The sequence below is a fragment of the Heterodontus francisci genome, chromosome 31, assembly GCF_036365525.1.
Source record: "Heterodontus francisci isolate sHetFra1 chromosome 31, sHetFra1.hap1, whole genome shotgun sequence".
In the NCBI taxonomy this organism is placed as follows: domain Eukaryota; kingdom Metazoa; phylum Chordata; class Chondrichthyes; order Heterodontiformes; family Heterodontidae; genus Heterodontus; species Heterodontus francisci.
Window position 1 is genome coordinate 54,358,384 of NC_090401.1, and position 24,060 is coordinate 54,382,443.

General features: G+C 41.7%; 1 protein-coding gene across 1 annotated transcript in view; it reads left to right on the top strand.

The window, feature by feature from the left end:
- The window catches only part of zmpste24 (zinc metallopeptidase, STE24 homolog), a 41,859-nt gene that overhangs the window by 14,177 nt on the left and 3,622 nt on the right, over positions 1–24,060 (top strand). Inside the window, exons 3-9 of the mRNA XM_068011653.1 lie at positions 3,114–3,200; positions 6,876–6,992; positions 10,702–10,854; positions 14,399–14,540; positions 20,572–20,765; positions 21,047–21,151; positions 23,726–23,869. Of these exons, the coding sequence (XP_067867754.1) occupies positions 3,114–3,200; positions 6,876–6,992; positions 10,702–10,854; positions 14,399–14,540; positions 20,572–20,765; positions 21,047–21,151; positions 23,726–23,869 (942 nt within the window). The remainder of the gene's footprint in view (positions 1–3,113; positions 3,201–6,875; positions 6,993–10,701; positions 10,855–14,398; positions 14,541–20,571; positions 20,766–21,046; positions 21,152–23,725; positions 23,870–24,060) is intronic.

Here is a 24,060-nt window from a genome sequence, read left to right on the forward strand (position 1 = left end):
TAGCCACGGTATTTATATGGCTACTCCAGTTCAGTTTCTGGTCAATGGTAGCCCCTAAGATGTTGATAGTGGGGGAATTCAGAGATGGTAATGTCATTGAATGTCAAGGGGAGATGGTGAGATTCTCTCTTGTTGGAGATGGTCATTGTCTGGCACTTGTGTGGTATGAATGTTACTTGCCACTTATCAGCCCAAGCCTGGATATTGTCCAGGTCTTGCTGCATTTCTACACGGACTGCTTCAGTATGTGAGGTGTTGCAGATGGTGCTGAACATTGTGCAATCATCAGCGAACATCCCCACTTCTGACCTTATGATTGAAGGAAGGTCATTGATGAAACAGCTGAAGATGGTTGGGCCCAGGACACTACCCTGAGGAACTCCTGCAGTGATGTCCTTGAGCTCAGATGATTGACCTCCAACAACCACAACCATCTTCCTTTGCGCTAGGTATGACTCCAACTAGCAGAGAGATTTCTCCCTGATGCCCATTGACTCCAGTTTTGCTAGGGCTCCTTGATTGCCATACTCGGTCAAATGCTGCCTTGATGTCAAGGGCAGTCACTCTCACCTCACCTCTTGAGTTCAGCTCTTTTGTCCATGTTTGAACCAAGATTGTAATGAGGTCAGGAGCTGAGTGGCCCTGGCGGAACCCAAACTGAGCGTCACTGAGCAGGTTATTGCTAAGCAAGTGCTGCGTGATGGCACTGTTGATGACACCTTCCATCCCTTTACTGATGATTGAAAGTTGACTGATGGGGCGGTAATTGGCCAGGTTGGACTTGTCCTGCTTTTTGTGTAAAGGACATACCTGGGCAATTTTCCACATTGCCGGGTAGATGCCAGTGTTGTAGCTGTACTGGAACAGCTTGGCTAGGGGTGCAGCAAGTTCTGGAGCACAGGTCTTCAGTACTATTGCCGGAATATTGTCAGGGCCCATAGCTTTTGCAGCATCCAGTACCTTCAGTCGTTTCTTGCTATCACGCGGAGTGAATCGAATTGGCTAAAGTCTGGCATCTGTGATGCTGGGGACTTCAGGAGGGGGCCGAGATGGATCATCAACTCGGCACTTCTGGCTGAAGATTGTTGCAAATGCTTCAGCTTTATCTTTCGTACTGATGTGCTGGGCTCCCCCATCATTGAGGATGGGGATATTTCTGGAGCCACCTCCTCCAATTAGTTGTTTAATTGTCCACCACCATTCACGACTGGATGTGGCAGGACTGCAGAGCTTAGATCTGATCCGTTGGTTATGGGATTGCTTAGCTCTGTATATTGCATGCTGCTTATGCAGTTTGGCATGCAAGTAGTCCTGGGTTGTAGCTTCACCAGGTTGACGTCTCATTTTGAGGTATGTTCCTGGTGCTGCTCCTGGCATGCCCTCCTGCACTCTTCATTGAACCAGGGGTGGTCTCCTGGCTTGATGGTAATGGTAGAGTGGGGATATGCTGGGCCATGAGGTTACAGATTGTGGTTGAGTATAATTCTGCTGCTGCCGATGGCCCACAGTGCCTCATGGATGCCCAGTTTTGCATTGCTGGATCTGTTCGAAATCTATCCCATTTATTACGGTGATAGTGCCACACAACACGATTGACGGTATCCTCAATGTGAAGGCGGGACTGTGCGGTGGTCACTCCTACCAATACAGTCATGGACAGATTGGTGAGGCCAAGGTTAAGTATGTTTTTCCCTCGTGTTGGTTCCTTCACCACCTGCCGCAGACCGAATCTAGCAGCCATGTCCTTTAGTACTCAGCCAGCTCGGTCAGTAGTGGTGCTACCGAGCCACTCTTGGTGATGGACATTGAAGTCCCCCACCCAGAGTACATTTTGTGCCCTTGCCACCCTCAGTGCTTCCTCCAAGTGGTTTTCAACATGGAGAAGTACTGACTCATCAGCTGAGAGAGGGTGGTAGGTGGTATCAGTAGGAGGTTACCTTGCCTATGTTTGACCTGATGCCATGAGACTTCATGGGGTCCAGAGTCGACGTTGAGGACTCCCAGGGTAACTACCTCCCTACTGTATACCACTGTCCCGCCACCTCTGCTGGGTCTGTCCTGCCGGTGGGACAGGACATACCCCGGGATAGTGATTGCAGTGTCTGGGACATTGTCTGTAAGGTATGATTCTGTGAGTATAACTATGTCAGGCTGTTGCTTGACTAGTCTGTGGGGCAGCTTTCCCAACTTTGGCACAAGCCCCCAGATGTTGTTAAGGAGGACTTTGCAGGGTTGACAGGGCTGGGTTTGCTGTTGTCGTTTCCGGTACCTAGGTCGATGCTGGGTGGTCCGTCCGGTTTCATTTCTTTTTATTGACTTTGTAGCAGTTAGGTACAACTGAGTGGCTTGCTAGGCCATTTCAGAGGGCATGTAAGAGTTAACCACATTGCTGTGGGTCTGGAGTCACATGTAGGCCAGACCAGGAAAGGACAGCAGATTTCCTTCCCTAAAGGACATTAGTGAACCAGTTAGGTTTTGACAACAATCGACAATGGTTTCATGGCCATCATTAGACTAGCTTTTTTTAAATTCCAGATTTATTAATTAATTGCAAATTCCACCTTCTGCTGTGGTGGGATTCGAACCCATGTCCCCAGATCAATACCCTGGGTCTCTGGGTTACTAGTCCAGTAATAATACCACTACGCCACCGCCTACCCTTTTGTATCTTTCTCTCTTTGATGAGCACTATTTTCCTCTTTTCTCCAGCCATTTCCAGCACTTCCTCATTAGTTTTTCTGTCTGTGTAGGATATGTGGAACATCCTCCTATATGTCCACGTTGCAACTGCATTCAGCTTATCAATAGTCTTTCTTTCTTGTCCATGTCTCTGAGGCATGTACAATAGATGACAAAATGTAGCACCTCAGTATTCTTTTCCCAAGAGTCAGGTCCAGTTTCATTGATAACACATCCTTCATTCTGACAAAGCTGGTCTTGGCTATCTAAATTCTCCATTGTACTGTCAGAGTGTACGGTAAACCTCCAGGTCTGAGCAAAGTGAACTTGTAACTTTGGCCCATTTGCTGCAAGTCAAGGCTCAGTACCAGACTGTCACGAGTAATAAACAATAGCTTAAAATCATTCTTTTAATTGTGCTACTTACTTTGCAGCTTATCCTATTGCTGGGTGGAATTCCCTTTCTATGGAGCGTATCAGGACACATCATAGGACGCTTTGGTCTGGGACCTGAGTATGAGGTAAGCACTCAGACTTAGAATAATAGTTACTGTTGTTGAATCATTTTGTGATGAATACAGCCAACAACATGAAGTAAATTGAAAGGTACTTTCCAGGCCTAGTTGGTGTACTGTGGTTTGAACACTGACTTTATTTTCTTTTTGCCCTTGAAGGATTGCGCACCGATTGCTTGCAACAATCTTTTTAATTATTTTCAGGTTACCATTTAAATGTCCTTTCTAAGGTTCATACAAAAGTCGTGTGCTCTCTATAGTCTCTCCATTATCTTCCTTTAGTTGAGAGTGAGTGAGTGAGTGAGTGACCGTCCAGCTATTCATAATGTTCTGTTTAGCCAAGAGGGGCAAGAAGGGGGGAAATCTTTCTATTTCATGGCCATGAGTGAGGTGTGGGGGACTGGGGCACGGGGTAGTTTGAGTGTAAAACATGATTTGTCCAACTTCAATTCCAATCTTCTTGAATGGATGTAGAGTTGCTGATTTTAAAAATAAATTAATTGAAATTAAAATTTGTGGTTTGGTGAAGAAGCATGGCTTAAATATTAAGACCTTACAAATTCTCCAACCTAACCTAGAATAAGAAATCAGTCGTCGATATTTAATAGTAATTGTGCTTTTTATAATTAGTGATCATTGAGTATTAGCCCACCGTTTTAGAAGGTTTGATTCATAAAATCAGCAAATCTCAGGAATAAATCAGCTTGAGGTTTTCTCGATTATGACAGTAGAATTGAATATTTATGGAGAAAGAATTAAACATTGTGAAAACAATTTCATGGGTCACCTAAAATATATGAAGTATTGGCTTTTACTATTGAATATCAATGACTGATTTCCTATTCCTGGTTAAATTGGAGAGTTTATAAGGTCTTAATATTTAGTCCAAGCTTCTTTGCCAAACTACGACTTTTAATTTCAATTAATATTTTTAAATCAACCAAGCTGCAACTCTTACACTATACTTCAATATGAATAGTTGAATAGTCTTACTCACTCCCAGTTGAAGGAAGATAATGGAGAGATTAAAAAGGCCCATGACATTTGCTGGGAAGGGAAGGAAGAAAAGAGAAATTAAACCACAATAAAACAAAAACCATCTGAATAGCATTTAGTGCTAAACTGTGCTCAGAGGATGGTAGCACTCTCAACCTTTGGATCAGAAGGTTGTGCGTTTGAGCCCCGCTCCAGAATCTTGAGAGCATAATCCAGGCTTGATACTTGAGTGGAGTATTTGCGGGAGGGTGCTGCACTGTTGGCAGTGCTGTATATTGGATGAGATGTTAAACTGAGGCCCTACCTGCCCTTCCTCAAGTGGACACAAAAGATTTGACTGCACTATTTAGAAGATGGGTAAATCCCAGTGTCCTGGCCAACACCACTAAAGCAGATTATCATGTCATCTGCTTTGTTACTGTTTGTGGCATCTTGCTGTGTGCAATTTGGCTGCTACATTTGCAAATGTATCAGTGGCTGCACTTCAAAAGTGGTTCATTGGTCGGAAAGCATTTTGGGAGTCTAGAGGATGTGAAAGATGCTGTATCAATGCAAGCTCTTTTTCCTCTTTCTGGCATACTGTGTGGACTTGATTATAATTACAGATTTTAAAGGAATCACATGACATTATTTTTGAGTTGCATTCTGGTACAATGCATCAATGAGCTAAGATTAATTGCTGGTGGAAATCTGTGTCCAATTAGCATGAACTGGAATCTGGCTGTAGCAGAAGTTCCCCCTTGGAACAGAATGCCGGGTGACTGAAATAGACAGCTGTTGCTTGGAGCTGAAGCTGGTAAAATGAATGTGCATTAATTTGAGGAGGGGGCTGATAAGTAACGGAGATGACTATCTAGAAAATGTAGTAAAAACCTGCATTCTTGTTCCTACAACAAATACGCAAAATGATTAGTACACAGTCTGCTGATGTGTTATCTAATCTCTAGTTTATGAGGTTATGTGACATGAACAGGTGCAAAGCAGATCTGTTTGAGAAATTAGTTTGGAGTATTGTGCTGTCGTAAGGCAGCCTTGCCTTGATCCCATCCTTTATGCAACAAACTCTGCTCAATGCTATCAGAATACAGCCCAGGTGTTGCTTCTCTGTCACTTTCATGTGTCTCTCACTCTAGCAATTCTGTTAACTTGAGTAGCTGCTGCAGGCTAGCATTATTGGGTTGAGTCTTGCTGGAAAAATAACAGTGCACTATTTAGTGCGCAAATCAGCCACAAGTTCAGGGGGGTTAGAGCAATGCTGTGACTTGCGAATCTCCAGAACTTGCTGTTCGATTTATATCAATTTGCTGTTTGCTTTGCATAAGCAACACCTCGCCCTTAGGCACCCTGTTATTTTTAAGAACTTGCTGGATTGGCACATTAACTGCTCATTAAACTCGATGCAGAAAGTTGGAAATGGACCTTAACGCATATGTAACTTTTTACATGATAATTGTTAATGTAACGCACTGAACTTCTGGCCCAGGAAGTGAGTAATTTAAACTCATCTGTCTCAATCCTGCATGTAGTAAATTGTTAGAGACTTAAAAATTGTTGCATTTTACATTTTTCCCTTTGTCTTTTTCCTTCAATCTAAGCGTTTTCTCTTTTTGCATCTAATTTGACTCCACATCCCCCTCTTTTAAAGCCTGGCTTGGGTATAAAATTAAAACTCGACCTGGGTCCGACCAGACCACAGCCAACCTGAACCTGACCTGGGCGCAAGTCCTTTAATTTTTTTTCGCACCCGACAGGAATAGCCTTCATCTGTTCCAGCAGCAGGCTATCCCTGCAGATGGATTGTGGGGAATCATGGGTGAGTTTGATCCTGTGAGTTCCCAGAGGCAGCACTGTCCAAGCCGAGCCAGAATGCTGGACTCGGACTATAGACCCGACTCGACCAGAACCTGAGACATGTTGTTGGGTTCGGGTCGGGTAGCCAGGCTTTGCCCTCTTTCCATCATTTCTCCTTTTTTTTAATCCTTAAATCTCATTGGTTAAGGAGATGACGGTTGGCTGCACCATTCACTAAGATCCCAGATGCTGCATTGCCCTTGCCGAACCGTTCTAAGCCTACACTTTCCAGCACGCTATGGTGCAAAATAAATTTAAGCTGTAGGGTGCAGGAAAAAGTCTAACTAGCGTGACGCAGAGTGAGATGTTCCACTCCAGCAAGATCTGGCCCATTGTTTGTACCATAGACTGAAAGCATGCGGAAAGAGTGCTTCCAGCATTAAATGGTCTTTCCCTTTACTCCTTCATTCGAATGGACGCAATTTCTTTTTTTAAAAAAAAAAACTCTGCGGAGGTGTCTGCTGCACTTCAGGAAATATCTTTGTAATTCTAATTCATTTTCGTTTGCGGTTTTTAATTCTTTCATGGGATATGAGTGTCGCTGGCAAGAATTTATTGCACATTCCTAACTGCCCTTGAGAAGGTGGTGGTGAGTCACATTCTTGAACTGCTGCAGTCCATGTGGGGTAGGTAAATCCACAGTGAACCTGCCACTCTGGATCCTCTCTTGCAAAGCTATCATATCGGAGGATACATGCATGATATTCTTTTTGCAGTTATGTAAAGATTGCCTAGTATTTCATACTAGGAATACTTCCTCCGTGAAGAAACATTATTGTAATACAACTTGTACTTTATACAAAAAGTTTTCTTTATATTATTTTCTGTTAACAGATAACTCAGTCCTTGGCATTCCTATTACTTGCAACCTTATTCAGTGCTGTCACAGGTCTCCCCTGGAGCATCTACAACACCTTTATCATTGAGGAGAAACATGGTTTCAATCAACAGGTCTGTAGTTTCCAGAATTTCTTTAGAAGCACGAGAAACAATTCTTGGAACAGGCTGCAAAAACATGTTTTGATTATAGTGTGACAATGTGTTTATTAAATATATTTAAGATGGACATTGTCTGCTCAGAAAAGACCCAAAATATGACCTTTATTCAAAACATTAAAAAAAATCACTAACTGCAAGTTATGGGTTTTTAACTTGGGGTTTGGTGTCACTCCTGTAAACATTATCTACAAACCAGGGTGAGCTTTTACCTACTAGATGTAGCAAGATTTAGGGTTTTAACACACAACCCTTACCACTGTACTACAACTTACTGCAGTATTCACATACTGCCAAGTGATCACTGAGCCTTTGCTGGGTGGAAGAATATACTCTGTCAGACCGGGGCCGAGGCTATAAACCACAGACAAATTAATAAACAGATGTTAATACTGATTATGTTCTTACAGCAATTACAAACTTCATTCATGTCAGTGCCAAAAACAACACAGGCGCTCCCCCTGCACTAACTCTGAACATGTAACCAACCTTTGAAAAAGCGGTCATTTGCTCCATAGTTATCCACTACTGCGGAATCCCTCTGATAACTCCATACTGGCTCTGCTCTTCATGCAATGCTGCCCAAGAATATAGCTTCAAATATCTTTGAAGATCTCCTAGAACGTGGGACTTTGGCTATGAGTGCCAGTCAAAGGACTCAAAGCAATGCTTGTTCCGACCAAAACAGCTGCCAAACAAACATGTATGGTGAACAACCTCAGAGGACGTTTGTAATTGAATAGAATAGCTTGACTCCTTCATGGAAGACGGATTTGATTTCTTCCAAATACTTGAGTTTCCATATCATAGTTAGTGAAGCAACTGAATGGACGCTTTTTAATCCATGCTGACAAGCAAACGGCTGCATTTCAGTGCTTTTGGCATTATAAGCTGTAATGTATATACTCTGCGGCTTGCAGAAACAGCTAACAGTAGGCAGTTTTAACCCTGTGTTTGCCGTGGCCAGCAAAAAAAAAAACTAATAAATAAGCCATAATAGCAACAACTCGCATTTAGATAGCGCCTTTAATGTAGTGAAATGCCCCAAGGAGCTTCATAGGAGTGTTATCAAGCACAGTTTGACTTTGAGCTACATAAGGAGGCCACCTAAAGCTTGGCAAAGAGGTAGGTTTTAAGGAGCATCTCAAAGGGGGAGATGTTTAGGGAGGAAATTCTCGAGCTTGGGGCCAAAGTAGCTGGAAGCTTCATTGCACCACAGAATGAATAGTGTATCTATTATGAACCGAACTCCTTAATTTAGAAAGTAAATCTGCTCTGTCCCAGTAACTGTTGCAGTCAGGTTTTCTTTTTAAGAGGAGGGATTTAACATTTTCCCCTATATTATTCTTTCTCAAAGGCAGTGAGTTTTGCTGGAATATGCTTCCACATCACTAGCAGTCTTCTGGTACCCTAAGCAAGTAGCTATTCTTTGTTTGAGCCTAAATCGGTGAGTGTCAGGGTCTTAACCACGGGGGTTCTGATGTTGAGCCTGATTCTGTCCACACTGTTGAGGAAGGAACCCTGCCATTGTCCCCTAATCCAGGGGCACTGAAGCCAGTTGCATTGACCCTATCGCTGCCCTAACCGAGGGCTAACTCAGCACATAGGGGTTGAATTGGGACCTCTGGTCTTATAAAAGCAAAATACCGCGGATGCTGGAAATCTGAAATAAAAGCTGAAAATGCTGGATGTACTCATGTCTAAAAGCATCTGTGGAGAGATAAGTAATTAATGTTTTAAGTCTGTAATCTTTTTGAGAACGTGTCTTCATAGCTTACTACCACAATGGATAATCCATTTATTCATTGAGCCGTTAACAGAGCTGGTTAACATTTTTTTTTTTCTCATCAAAATGTCCCAGAAATGTTTTGATTTGTAGTTTTTAATATCTGTTTTCACATATCTCAGAAGCTATATGAAAATAGTGCACCATGTCTTGTTCAGTTATCTTTCTGGCCTCTCTGTGGGAGAGAATCTGACCGTGATGGCATGTGGGAAAACTTGCTATAAAGAAAATAAAATGCAAATTGTTGTAACGTATGCAAACTTGATTCTGTCTCTCCCTCGTGCTACTTGTGGCAATCAATAGCTTTTACGTTGTAGTCTGAATCTTGCAAGAGTGATCATCGCGGTCAGATTCTCTCCCACAGAGAAGCCAGAAAGATAACTGAACGAGACATGGTGCACTATTTTCATACAGCTTCTGATATATGTGAAATTTCCTGTAAACTGGTTGCACTAGGGGGGTCTCACTATTTGATAGTTGCTGATTGGCTGTGATCCTTTGGCTAATCTGCATGTGCTAAGTACTGTAATGTAAATGTGCTGGAGCAGCACCCACAAAGACTGACAGTCTGGAACAAAATGCTATCAATGCTTTTTAAAAAAAAAAAATCACCAACATGTTTAGTTTTTGGCTACTACTGGCTGTACAACAACAGAAAGCAGCTTTTAGTTCAGTTGCTTTCATTTTTGACTAAACTTGTAAATTAAGTTAATTTCAGTCAAGATTTTGCCCAAAACTGGGTGACATAGTGTTCTGAGGGTAATTTTTTTTTTAACTACTCAGCCTGGTTACCCTTAGCTAAACACGGTCGAAATTAGCCAGATACTGTGAACTTTCTCAAGAATGTAAGGAGTGAGAGCCATCTTACTTGTCTGTGTATTTGGAGACACTAAAACCAATAAAAATTAGGTTAATGGGGGTGGCTGGGATTGGGACAGCTAGTGATTTGGTCTGCGAGGTGAGCCATAATTTTTGGTTGCCCTGTTGCTAAGTGCACAGTGGCGCAGTGGTTAGCACCGCAGCCTCACAGCTCCAGTGACCCGGATTCAATTCTTGGTCCTGCATGTGTGGAGTTTGCAAGTTCTCCCTGTGTCTGCGTGGGTTTCCTCCGGGTGCTCCGGTTTCCTCCCACATGCCAAAGACTTGCAGGTTGATAGGTAAATTGGCCTTTATAAATTGCCCCTAGTATAGGTAGGTGGTAGGGAAATATAGGGACAGGTGGGGATGTGGTAGGAATATGGAATTAGTGTAGGATTAGTATAAATGGGTGGTTGGTGGTCGGCACAGGCTCAGTGGGCCGAAGGGCCTGTTTCAGTGCTGTATCTCTTAAAAAAAAAAAATCAGGAATATTTGTTTGCTGTAAAATGTACATGACATGTAAAATGAAATGGAAGGGTTGTGAGGCAACTCACTCCTGTATTGAAGGAAATTGATCTCCTTTGCACTCTTTGTATTGTTTGACTTGGTGCTGTTTGGAACTGTTTTGTAATGTATGTTTTACAGATTTTTATGAATAAAGTATATTTTGAAAATAAAAAAAAAATCAGAGGAGTCAGGATTCCTTCCCCAGCTTTCCAAAACACAAACTCCAGGGGTGTGGAATTTTCATAGTGGCAGACAGAAACCAAATATGGCTCTCTCTGATCCTGACAGTAAAACCTAATTCTTTTAAGGACTGAGAGCATTGCTGCAGACAAATAAAATACTAATTAGCTTTTTTTTTCCCCCTTTAAACTTTGTATGCAGATAAATATTCTTAAATGGGAAAGTCAATACTGTACCCAGTGATAGTGAAATGCATGTTTTAATTGCTGCAATAGCCATTCAGTGCTTAGTGTGATGATGGTAGTTGTAACAAGTTGTCTTAAATTTCTGCAGACTTTGGGATTCTTTTTTAAAGATGCCTTGAAGAAATTTGCAGTAACTCAATGTATTTTGCTGCCTGTGACCTCACTGCTGTTGTACATCATTAAAATCGGTGGGGATTATTTCTTCATCTTCGCTTGGCTTTTCACATTAATTGTTTCTCTGGTGAGTACACTGTAATGCTTCCCTTATTTTTAATTCTGTTTTTCCCCTCCTTCCAATCTAACTTCTAGTTCCTTTCTGCTTCCTTTCCTGAAGGTGGTGATTTTGGTTATTGGAGAAATTTGTGCTGTTCTTCTTAGAGAAGAGAAGGTTGAGAGGAGATTTGATAGAGGTGTTCAAAATCATGAGGGGTCTGGACAGAGTAGATAAAGAGAAACTGTTCCCATTGGCAGAAGGGTTGAGAACCAGAGGACATCAGTAACCAGGGGGCATATAGATTTAAGGTAAGGGGCAAGAGGTTTAGAGGGGATTTGAGGAAAAACTTTTTCACCAGAGGGTGTTTGGAATCTGGAGCGCACTGCCTGAAGAGGTGGTAGAGGCAGGAACCCTCCCAACATTTAAGAAGTATTTAGATGAGCACGTGAAAGGCCATAGCATACAAGGCTACAGGCCAAGTGCTGGAAAATGGGATTAGAATAGTTAGGTGCTTGATGGCCGGCACGGACACGATGGGCCGAAGGGCCTGTTTCTGTGCTGTATAACTGTGACCAATTTAAGGTGATTGACAAAAGAAGCAATGGTGATATGCAGTGTGTGGTTAGGAACTGGAATGCACTGCCCGAGAGGGTGGATTCAATCGGCCTTTCAGAAGGGGATTGGATAAGCACCTGAAGAGAAAAAAATTGCAGGACTGCGGAGAAAAGGCGGGAGTGGTGGGATTAGCTGAGTCGTTCTTTTAGAGAGCCAGCACAGACATGACGAGCCGAATGGCCGCCTTCTGTGCTGCAGACATTCTATGATTATATTCCATGATTTTAATGTTGAGATATGATTCAGTGGGTAACAGAAGCCTCCTCTTTTCTTGCTCAAATGGCATTTCCTGTACAGTAAGAGATAATGGGCCACTTAAACTGTAGGGGGAATTGGTGGGAGGAGTTTGGGCAGATTGGTTTTCCTTTCTTCCTCTTCCTCCACCCCGCAACCTGCCTTCCATTCCTTAATCCCCTGCCAAGAGTATTAAGACCAACTCTTGTCCCCCTTTCGCATCCCTGGTCATGGTCAACTGGACATGGACCGAATCATACCCAGTACGCCTCTATTTTGTATCACTCAGTACTTCGTATGTGGGGCCACTACCTACTGAATTATCAGGACAGCTGAGTTTTGATTTACTTGTTAACTTGCTTATATTCATTTCATTCCGTTTCCATGTGTTTCACTATTGATTTATGTTTAATTTAAAATGATGTAACTGGCTAAAGCTTGAATGGGTAAATTGTTAAAAGTGCGTAAAACTTTTGTGGGTGGGGAGATCACCTTCAGACCTTTTAAGGTGAGAGACAGCTGCGAGGGAAAGGAACATTTACACACACTAGTGCCTGCATCAAGCAACTCTGGACCAGTTCTAAGGTGAGTCAAATGCCTTGTATCTTGATCTCATAGATTCTACTCCAGGACTTGAGCACATAATCCAGCCTCATTCTGTCCTGCATTGACTGAGTGCTGCACTGCGGAGGTGCTGCTTTGCAATGAGACATTAAACGCAGGCCCTGTGTGCCCCTGCAGATGGCTGTAAAAGATGCTATGCCATTATTCAGAGATGAGCAGGGAAGTTCTCCTTGTGTCCTGGCTAATATTTATCCTTCAGCCAACATCATTAACAGAGATCATTTATCTCATTGATGTGGGACTTTGCTGTGTGTTAATTGCCTGGGGAGTTTCCATACAACAGTGACTACACTTTAAAAATATTTAATTGGCTGTAAAATTCCTTGGGACATCCTAAGGTTGTGGAAAGCACTATATCATTGAATCTTTCAGCACCGAAAGAGGCCATTTAGTAAAAAGTTAGTAAAAGCGCCCCAGCTTTGTCCCCACAACCCTACAAATTAATTCTTTATGATTCCAAGTTCTTCCTCTTGAAAAATGTTATTGTCACATCACTCAAACCTGATATGCTTGGAGTGATGTCCCTTGTTTTGTGTTGTTATGGGTTTTCCTGCTTTCTCATTCTGCCTAGAACTGTGCTTAGACTTTTCAAACTCACCATGCCTGAAAAACTCAAATAAGATGTCAGACATTTGTATGATGAATTGAATTAAATTTTATTGATGCTTTTGAACAAAACTATTGTGCTGACTCCTTGGCCCACCTAGCCCCAAGTTTAAATTAATCTCACATTCAGTCATTTAATAAATAAAGAAAATTTTGTGGTTATACCTTTGAGCCTTCACCTAAACCCTGAAGTATTGCAAAATATTTGCTTGCACATTTTTGACTTCGTACGTGACTTTGACATTTTATAATCTACATCTAGTTGTGAGTAGAGAGGTTCTCCTCTTGGCTTATCCAGCGAGCGTAGAGCCATAGAGGCCGGGAATATCTGACATCCAATCCCCAGTATTGATTGCGGTCATGGTGATGGTAGGAACAGTGCAATGATCTTCAATGACCCTAAGTGGGATGAACAGAGACCAGCCAAAATTTCTGCTCCCGATCCGTAATCGGTGACTTCTGTTGGAGATGGTGTGTGTTGATATTGAATAAGGGCAGTGCCTAAGAGGAGCCTTGAAGTGGTGAGAGCAATTGTCAAGAGGTGCATCATAAAACAAGGTTGACAAGGTGATGGTCTTCATGCTATGATAGGCTGCAGCACTTATTGCCAAGTTTCTCACGTGTATTATGGTCGCTGGTGTGAAGATGGCTGGTGATTGTGGAACTGTATCTTATTGAGGTACCACGACGTTCAGGTGGGGGCAAGAAAGGAAGAACTTGCATTCATATATAGGTTTATCATGTCCTCAAGACACTTCAAAATGCTGCACATTCACTGAACTTTGATGTGCACTTGCTGTTATGTAGGGAAATGCAGCAGCCCAGCTGTACACAGCAAGGTCACAAACTGCAAAGGGATCTATTAATCTTGAAAGGGGAAAAAGTAGTGTCAAAATTTTAATGTAATGAACTTAATACATGGAGTAATGGAAAATTGTTAGTTTGTTTTTAAATACATAAAATGCACAAAAATAGCTTCGCTATCTCTCCATCCCTTTCGAGAAATTTTCCCTTTTTACTATTCTAGTTAAGTTCCAATTTCAGATTAGAATGAACACTGGTCAAATATCAAGAATAGTGCTGCATCTTTAATATTTTAATTCTTTCATTAACGCTTTGGGGATTCCACAAAGACTTTGGATGGTCAGAAAGTTTTCGTGTAAGTGTCCTTTTGTATAAGATGTTGGCTTGAAGTCGGATTTTATCCAGAGTGAATGTTGAGACTGAAACTAAAATTGAAGAAGCTTAACCTGTAAAAGCTGTTCCCTCTCTTGCAGCATTGCTGGTTTGAAGTTATTTTTTTACATCTGGCTGTCCTTGTCACAGTTGTACTGATAATTCACTGTTTCCTCTTTTTGTAATCCATGCATGAAAGTTTTATTTACGAACATTATTAACTATAAATGCTTTTGTTGATACCAGTGTAGCATTTGATAGCGTGGATGTGAAATGTTTGATGTGCTTGTAGCTTTTTCTCCCCCTCCATTTTTAGGTGTTGGTGACTATCTATGCTGATTATATCGCACCACTGTTTGATAAATTCACTCCACTTCCTGATGGGGAGCTGAGGGAGAATATTGAGGAAATGGCCAAGAGTATCAGCTTTCCTCTAACCAAGGTTTATGTAGTAGAGGGTAAGGCACTGTGCTAAATGAGCAAATGCATCTGTTCTGTATCATTTTGATAGATGAAACTTGAAGGCAGCATTGCTTCACGTCCCCACTGAACATAGCCTGTTTAATGAGAATATATTGCTGCTTGGTTCAACCCTTGGCGGAACCACAGTAACAATGTTGAGTTCTATTTCAATGTGTGTAAATAAATAAAACTGAAGATGCTTTCAAAGCATGTGAACCTGTACAAAAGCAAAATACTGTGAATGCTGAAAATGTGAAATAAAAACCGAGTGCTCACAATGCTCAGCAAGTCAGTCAGCACTTGTGGAGAGAGAGAGAAACCAGAGTTGATTCAGGTTGATGACCTTTCATTAGGTACTCATGAAAGGTCATAGTCATCAAACTGAAATGTTAACTCTGTTTCTCTCTCCACATATGATGCCTAACCTACCAAGTGTTGCCAACATTTTCTGTTTTTGTTTCCAGTTTAAAAACTGACTAAATGTTTCTTAAAGGGCCATAGTCCTGTGACACTAAAGCCCTTGTGATTTTTTTTTTAAACAGCATCCAGTCTGCCCAAATAAAGTCCATTTTATATTAGTGACTTTCAATAAACTACATAAATAGAGCCCCTTCAGGTGGCAGAGAACTCAGTTCAGCAGCATTTCTGCTCACTGGAGACACAACCAACTTTACACTGACATTTTCTACAACTCTTGGATCCTGAATTATTGGAATGTTGTAGCCTTAGTTTATGCTTGTCTTTTGTCTCTTGAAGGCAAGGAGTGTGCTGGTGAGATGGTGGCAATTACTGCTGACACCATCCCTGCAGTGGAACAACCATATTGTGCTAGAAGATGTTTACATTGCCTTGAAATGAAGCTGCTGTTCATGTTAGGCTTGAAAACATGTACACCATGATGTGTAGTTTATGCTAAAATTAAAAAAAAAAATTCCTTGTCCTTGATCCCACAAGAGATGTTCTCACTCTCTGTCTCTTTCTCTCTGTCTCTTTCTCTCTCTTTCTTGCTCCCTCTCCTGCTGCGATACATCCAGTAACCTAGGCTGTAACTGTTGGCAGACACTGCAGTCGTGTATTGTATGGTAATGATTTGGAAGGTGAGACCGTACAGAAGCTCTCCCAAGTTTTCTGATGGTATTGCATTAGGAAGCCTATTGGCATTCGTGTTTTAACAAGTCAACCTTCGCAAAGGTTGGTACTTTGGACAGGATATTTGTTGCACCGTGGCATCCCATAACTAATCACACATATTTCTGCACTCATTGCCTGCAAAGTGTCTGATTTTACATTGCGAATCATGGGAGCAGTGAAAGTTCTGGTCTCTAAATCAGTCATAAATCACTGTTTTACCTAGAAACATATAAAAATACATTGAAGTTACAGCACAGAAACAGGCCACTCTCCTAGTCAGTGTCAGTGTTTACTCTCCAAGCAAGCAAATAGTGCTAATCCATTATCATTAATGTGTATATAGTTTCTGTCTTAAACGCTAGCCCTGGAAATTGAATTCCACAGCCTCACAACTCTCAAGTTGCTTTTGCTTTGTTCTAAATTTCTTACATTTCATCTTGTATCTATGATTTTAGGCTCACAATTTAATATTTAACTCCAGGAATAAAATCTGGAATTGCTGGCTTTATTTTGTGATTGTTGCAATGATATAAAATTATTTCTAATCCTAAACCATCTAATTTAACATGTTGACATTGTTAGGGCCAAGTGAGGAGGGGGGAGGGGGGGGGGGTCACAGTCGCCCCACTTCTTATTTGATCACAACAGGCTTTATTCCTTTTAATCAGTGGTTGTGCTTACCTCTTCTGTCATAGAGTCATAAAGTTATACAGCACAGAAACAGGCCCTTCGGTCCATCGTGTCTGTGCTGGCCATCAAGCACCTAACTATTCTAATCCCATTTTCCAGCACTTGGCCCGTAGCATTGTATGCTATGGCATTTCAAGTACTCATCCAAATACTTCTTAAATGTTGTGAGGGTTCCTGCCTCTACCACCTCTTCTGTGTCCTTTACCTTTACTGTGATCATGAAAGAACCAAGCGGACAGGTTTTCTTGAGCCTAAACAAGAAAGAGGGAAGTTTATTATACTTAACAATCTAACCCTGATTTTAAAAATAATAAATACACTACGCATTCACACGAGAATCTCTCACACAAATAGATTACAGAGGGAAAAATCAATTTGGTGGTTGGATTAGAGTCGAGAATAAATGGAACTTAAATACACAGTCTGTGAAGTGGGTGATCCGGTAGTCTTGCGGCTGAAGCTGTATTCTTGAGGTCCTCGGCTGGTCAAAGTACACTTTGTTGTTGGCCTGCTGGACTCTAGGCTTTCTAGGAGGCAGACGTATAGTTGGTTCTCTTCCTCAGGTCTCTCTGTCTGTAGCAATCTGTAGGCTTGGAGGGATTCACAGTTGCAGACGGTTTTCAAACTTATTTTATCTGGAGAGAGAAAGGGAGGCACGCAGCCTTTTTCTGCTGCATAGTCTGAATTACTGCTAGTCTCTTGTCTGTGTAACAAAACTCCCGGTTTTCAGAGATGGACAGTCACATGGCTCTCTCCATACCTTTTTGTTTTTAATGAGGTCCAAAGTCTAAAACCCAAAAGCTCTCTTAGTTGGTGTTGTCAGTGTTTACCACCGGAGGGCCGTCTCCACTTGTGAATGCCTCGAGATAGCTTTGAATGTCCCACTAATGAGGATGATCTGTCTTACTGCAGTTATACAGGGCCTTGGTGAGACCACATCTGGAGTATTGTGTGCAGTTTTGGTCTCCTTATCCGAGGAAGGATGTTCTTGCCATGGAGTGCAAAGAAGATTTATTAGGCTGATTCATGAGATGGCAGGATTGACGTATGAGGAGCGACTGGGTCGACTAGGCCCATATTCACTAGAGTTTAGAAGAATGAGAGGGGATCTCATACAAAGCTATAAAATTCTCACAGGACCAGACAGGCTAGATGAGGGAGGATGTTCCCGATGGCTGGGGAGTCCAGAACCAGGGGTCATAGTCTCAGGATACAGGGTATGCCATTTAGAGCCGAGATGAGGAGAAATTTCTTCACTCAGAGGATGGTGAAGCTGTGGAATTCTCTACCGCAGAAGGCAGTGGAGGCCAAGTCATTAAATATATTCAAGAAGGAGATAGATATGTTTCTTAATGCCAAAGGGATATGTGGAGAAAGCGGGAACAGAATACTGAATTAGACGATCAGCCATGATCTTTTTTGAATGGCGGAGCAGGCCCGAAGCGCAGAATGGCCTACTCCTCCTATTTTCTGTTTCTAATTTACTCAGTTAGCCAAGGCATTCTTCTGGCTGGGCTTCTTATTAGACTTCCGGCTCTGGTTCGGGCCTTGTAATGTGCAAAGGTGTTTCAGATGCTAATTGCAGTGGCCATCCTGGCTGCCAGTTTAAAAAAAAAGTTAACTGGAAGGGTTTTCCCATTAAAAGTTTAATGTAAGTTTTTCACTGATGAATTAAAAATTTCTCATTTGACATATTAGGTTTTCTTGATAACATCATGATGAATTTTGATGAGATTTATTCATCAAATTCCTGTGGATCAGACTCTTGAACATGGGTGCAGAAAATATGGTTGCGCCACATTTTCTGAAGTTACAAAAGTTACCTCCAACTTTCAAGCCAATATGTTAGCAATTTTCCCATCTTCATATCATAGAATCATAAAAACTGTTGGCACTGAAGGAGGCCATTTGGCCCATCGTGTCTGTGCTGAGCAGGGATGTTTAGTCCCACACCTCTGCTTTTTGCCTGTAACTCGAAGTTACTTATCCTCATGTCCCTGTCCAACTCCATTTTTAAAAAATTATTTATGAAATCAGCTTCCACCACTTTTTCAGGCAGTTTGTTCCAGATCCTGACAACTCTGTGAAAACGTTTCTCCTCATCCCTCCAGATCTTTTGCCAATGATTTTGAATCTATGACCCCTTGTTGGCAGAGGGTATAATTTTTCTCTCTCTGCTCTGTCAAAGCCTTTCATTATCTTGAACATCTCTTATTTGTCATGTCTCTACCTTCTCTGTGTTCCACGGAGATCAGTCCTAACTTTTCCAATCTTTTCTCATAACTGAAGTCCCTCATCCCTGGTGACATCCTGGTAAACCTACTCTGTACCCTCTCTAAGGCTTTTACATCTTTCCTGAAATGTAAAGCTGAGAATTGTCTGCAATACTCCAGCTGAAGCCTAATCAGTGATTTATAAAGTTCTTGCATTATCTCTTTGCGTTTATATTCTCTTTCTCTGCTTATAAACCAAAGTAATCCATCTGCTTTTTTAACCACCTTAACGTTCCCTGCTACCGTTTAAGGATTTGTGTATATGGACACCAAGATATCTGTTCCTCTACACTATTCAAAATTGTGCCATTTAGTCTACCATCCTTTCACATTGGTTCCCCCAAAGTGCATCACTTCACACTTCTTTGCATTGAACTCCATCTGCCTATTTCACCATGCTATCTGTCATCCTGAACTTTCCTCACTATGATCTTTGTCAATTTCAATATCATCTGCAAACTTCATAATGCTTCTCCCTACCCCCAACTATAGGTTGTTTATAAAAATTGAAAAGAGTAATGGGCTAAAAACTAACCTTAGGGGAACACCACCTCAAGCCACCTCCCAGTCTGAAAAATCATCCAGCCACCACTGCCACTGAGTCAATTTTGCATCCATACTGTCGCTTTTCCTCTAATTCCATCGGCTTCCATCTTCTTAATAAGCCTCCCGGGTGGCACTTTGTCAAATGCCTTCCGAAATTCGATAAATACAACCTTCTCTTACCTCAACCAAGAATTCAATCAATTTAGTCATACACATTTTGCCTTTAACAAGTCCATGCTGGCTCTCTTTGATTAACTCATGCCTTTCCAAATGAAAGTTTATTCTGTTCCTGAAAATGCTTTCCAATAACTTGCCCATCACCAATATTGGGCTGAGTGGCTTGTAGTTTCCTGGTTTATCCCATTCCCTTTCTTGGATAATGGTATAAAATTCACAACTCTCCAGTTCTCCGGCACTACTCCTGTATCCAATGAGGATTGAAAAATTGTGACCAGTGCCTTTGCTATTTCTACCTTTGCTTCATTCGGCAACCTAGCATGCATTTCATCTGGACCTGGTGATTTACCATCTTTCAGTAATGCTGGTAATTAATATGTCTTCTCTACCTATTATTATCCTATCCATAACTTCCCTCTCCTATTCGTGTAACCTTCACATCATCCACTTTCTTTGTGAAAACATGCAGAGTACTTTTTAATATCTTTGCCATGTCCTCTGCCTCACATGAAGATTGCCCTTTGCATTCTTAATAGGTCCAAACTCTTTCCTAGCTAACTTTATACGTTTGTAAAATGTTTTAGGGTTCAATTTAATGTTGCCTGCTAATCTTTTCTTGTAACCTCTCTGCCTCCAGTATTAACTTTTCCTATTCCCTCCTGTACTTTCCAGTATCTTTCTGGCTATTAACCGAATTTGCTCCTATCATTTGTCATAAGCCTCCTTTTTCTGTTTAATTTCAACTTTTATTCCCTTTGTCATCCAGGATGCATTGGTTTTGGATGTTCTACCTTTTTCCTTCAAAGAATTATGCCTAGTTTGTACCTGAACTATCTCTTCCCTGAATGCCCTTCATTACTGTTTTACCCCGTACTTGTTCTTTTCAATCTACCTATGATAGGTGCCGCCTTAAATCACTGAGAATAGCTATTCTCCGGTTGAGTATTTTTACCTGTTACATTGTGTTTTTTCACAGTGCCCAGTTTGACACAGAACCCTTAATTAAATTCCATTATTTTTGGCATGAGATTTATAAGCTGGCATTTAGTGAACAGTCCAAGAAAACAAAATGCTGATCTAATTGGTATCTTCAGTGAGATTTGTCGTTTTGACTAGAAAACTTCTTGAAATTTAATATAAACATAAAAAGTTAAAGCAAGTGTTCTATTGCTTTGTAATAAACAGTATTGATCTTCAATGTTTTGAATAGGATCGAAGAGGTCATCACACAGCAATGCGTATTTTTATGGCTTCTTTAAGAACAAGCGTATTGTTCTGTTTGACACGCTTCTTGAGAATCATTCCCCATTAAATAAAGGGACGGCTGATGAGAACGTTGAAATACAGACGGCTGCAGGCGATGGCAGTGAAACTGAAATTACTGAGACCAAACTAAGGCCAAAGGTAAGCTTGCTGGTTGTATTATCCATAACTCCTATTAAACTTTTTTCCATTGTTCTTGGGATGTGAAAAAAATTGGTGAGGTCGAGAGAGAAAAATGGCCACGTCCAAACCTTACCCCAATTCTACCTTCGCCTGTCTTGACCATGCGACAGGACATAACCAGGGCTGGTGATGGAGTCTGGTCTGTTGGCTCAAACTCATGAATGATATGTGGACAGGTCTCCCAACTCAGGCACTTTTTAAAATGATTTTGTTTGATATAATTTCTGCTTTCTTTTCAGAATAAGAAGCAAGGCTGCAGTAACCAAGAGGTTCTAGCAGTACTTGGTCATGAACTTGGGCACTGGAAACTGGGCCATACTGTGAAAAACATCATCATTAGTCAGGTAATATATGGTTCTTTTTATGTTTGTGTATATATATTTGTATATCTAAATGTATGTGAAAATTTGTATTGTATGGTGGTGAACTATTGGTTAATTATAAGTAGATACATAGCAATAAGTGTACTGAAGTATAGCTTGCGACCATTCATTGTGTCCTGTGACGCGTTATTTTACTCCCCTTTCTTGGAGGTAGTGATTTGCTGAAATAAGGTTTCATTGGCACTTGGTGCTCTCTAGGTCCTTCCCCATGTAGCCATTCTTCAGATGGGAGCCTGGACATTAAGTATATAGGTAGGCTATTTGACATCGAGGGCTTTCCAATCCAGTCCATCTCTCACTGTCTAGATTTCTATGTAACAATCAGAAACAGAAGTCCATTCTGATGAAGCCATTGTAAAGGTGACTGTTCTACTTCCCCAGCTGAAAGCAGCTAACTCAGCACAGCCGAGGTATTGAATCTCTGGTCTGCTTTCCTGTGTGGGGGCAATTTTTAAAAAATGTTTAGATCTTGTTAAATTGCTAGACTTGTTGAGGGGGGAGAGAAAACAAAAGTAATGTTTAATAAAATTGGTGATACCTGTAGGGTTTACGGGATATATCCACTTGGAAGATTTCAAACTTGCATGGAGTTGCTCAGTTTATGCTGGTTGCAGGTGAATGTGGAAGAGATGTAAGAACTTGTAGGAACAAGCAAATGTTGTGCGCAAGCAAACCGAGCTCTCTTGTGCGCGCTCTCTCTCTATGGGCAAACCCTACTTACTCAGCACCTCAACATTTCCCTTAATCCCTTTTCTCTCCAGAAAAGCACCTAATTGTGCCCAGTTAGTTTTAATGACCTTTCTACTTGAGTTCACTGGTATTTGAATACTTCACTGAACGATTGATTAAACCAGCATAGATCAGGCATCAAGTCTGGGATTAAAATATTGGAAACACTCAACAAGTCAGGCAGCATCTGTAAAGAGAGAAAGGTGGGGCTAACGTTTCAGGACAATTATCTTTTGGCAGATGTTTCGAGCATTTTCTGTTATTTCAGATTTCCTGGGTGCAGTATTTTGCTTTTTGATCAAACCTGGGACATGTGCATGGCTCAGTATCACTTCATACATTGTACTTTCTCACTGAGCTACTGTAGGGCTTGGTAGGATTTCTTGGAGAGAGGGGAGGGGTGCAGCAAAGTTCTTGTCTTAAATACTTTCCTTTTTCCCATGATAAAACTTCTGAAATAGGTCTTCTTTGGCCTCCTTATCTCGAGAGACAATGGATACGCCCCTGGAGGTGGTCAGTGGTTTGTGAAGCAGCGCCTGGAGTGGCTATAAAGGCCAATTCTAGAGTGACAGGCTCTTCCACAGGTGCTGCAGAAAAATTTGATTGTCGGGGCTGTTACACAGTTGGCTCTTCCCTTGCGCGCGCCTCTGTCTTTTTTCCTGCCAACTGCTAAGTCTCTTCGACTCGCCACACTTTAGCCCAGCCTTTATGGCTGTCCGCCAGCTCTGGCGAACGCTGGCAACTGACTCCCATGACTTGTGATCAATGTCACAGGATTTCATGTCACGTTTGCAGACGTCTTTAAAGCGGAGACATGGACGGCCGGTGGGTCTGATACCAGTGGTGAGCTCGCTGTACAATGTGTCTTTGGGGATCCTGCCATCTTCCATGCGGCTCACATGGCCAAGCCATCTCAAGCGCCGCTGACTCAGTAGTGTGTACAAGCTGGGGATGTTGGCCGCCTCGAGGACTTCTGTGTTGGAGATACGGTCCTGCCACCTAATGCCAAGTATTCTCCGGAGGCAGCGAAGATGGAATGAATTGAGACGTCGCTCTTGGCTGACATACGTTGTCCAGGCCTCGCTGCCATAGAGCAAGGTACTGAGGACAAAGGCCTGATACACTCGGACTTTTGTGTTCCGTGTCAGTGCGCCATTTTCCCACGCTCCCTTGGCCAGTCTAGACATAGCAGTGGAAGCCTTTCCCAAGCGCTTGTTGATTTCTGCATCGAGAGACAGGTTACTGGTGATAGTTGAGCCTAGGTAGGTGAACTCTTGAACCACTTCCAGAGCGTGGTCGCCAATATTGATGGATGGAGCATTTCTGATGTCCTGCCCCATGATGTTCGTTTTCTTGAGGCTGATGGTTCGGCCAAATTCATTGCAGGCAGCCGCAAATAGGTATTGTACAAATAAAGAAGTTCTCAGTTTTAAAGGACCAAATTCCAAAACCGAATGTAATTTAAATTGCAAATTTCTAGCAGTTTTTGTATAATAGTGGTATACATCTGTATTTTATCATCTCTGACTTCCATTCTAGTACATATAAATGAATATAGGTTCGTAATCATTTGTGTCCAAACGCAAACCTTTAGAATCCAGTTGCATCAAATTTCATTTTGTGCCAAGGTTACTTAAAGTGTAATGCACCTAGTAGAAATCTGAATTAAATTACAACCTGCAGTACATTCGGGAGTAGATTAAAATACAAGTGTTTGCTTGCCCTGTATGCGATTTTCACAGGTTGCAATTGCTGCCCCAGTGAGTTCGGGCTTATCCCTGTAAAATGCTGATGCTTTTATTTCAGGTGAACTCGTTCTTCTGCTTTTTCCTGTTTGCCGTTCTCATGGACAGAAAGGAGCTTTTCTCCGCCTTTGGTTTCTATGACACCCAGCCGACTCTCATTGGGTTGATGATCATCTTCCAGTTCATTTTCTCTCCCTACAATGAGGTAACGTGGAGCTATAATGAATGTCTTGGGCCTTTATTGATTCAAATCATTTTTGTTGCATTGGGCTTATTTAGTGTAGTGGTACCAGAATGTCGTCGGAAGAAATTGCATTTAAGGTCGTAGGTTTCTTGTGTGACATTCTGAGTTCGTCACCTTGTGTGAACATAGGGGCAGGGCAGACTTGTCAGGTC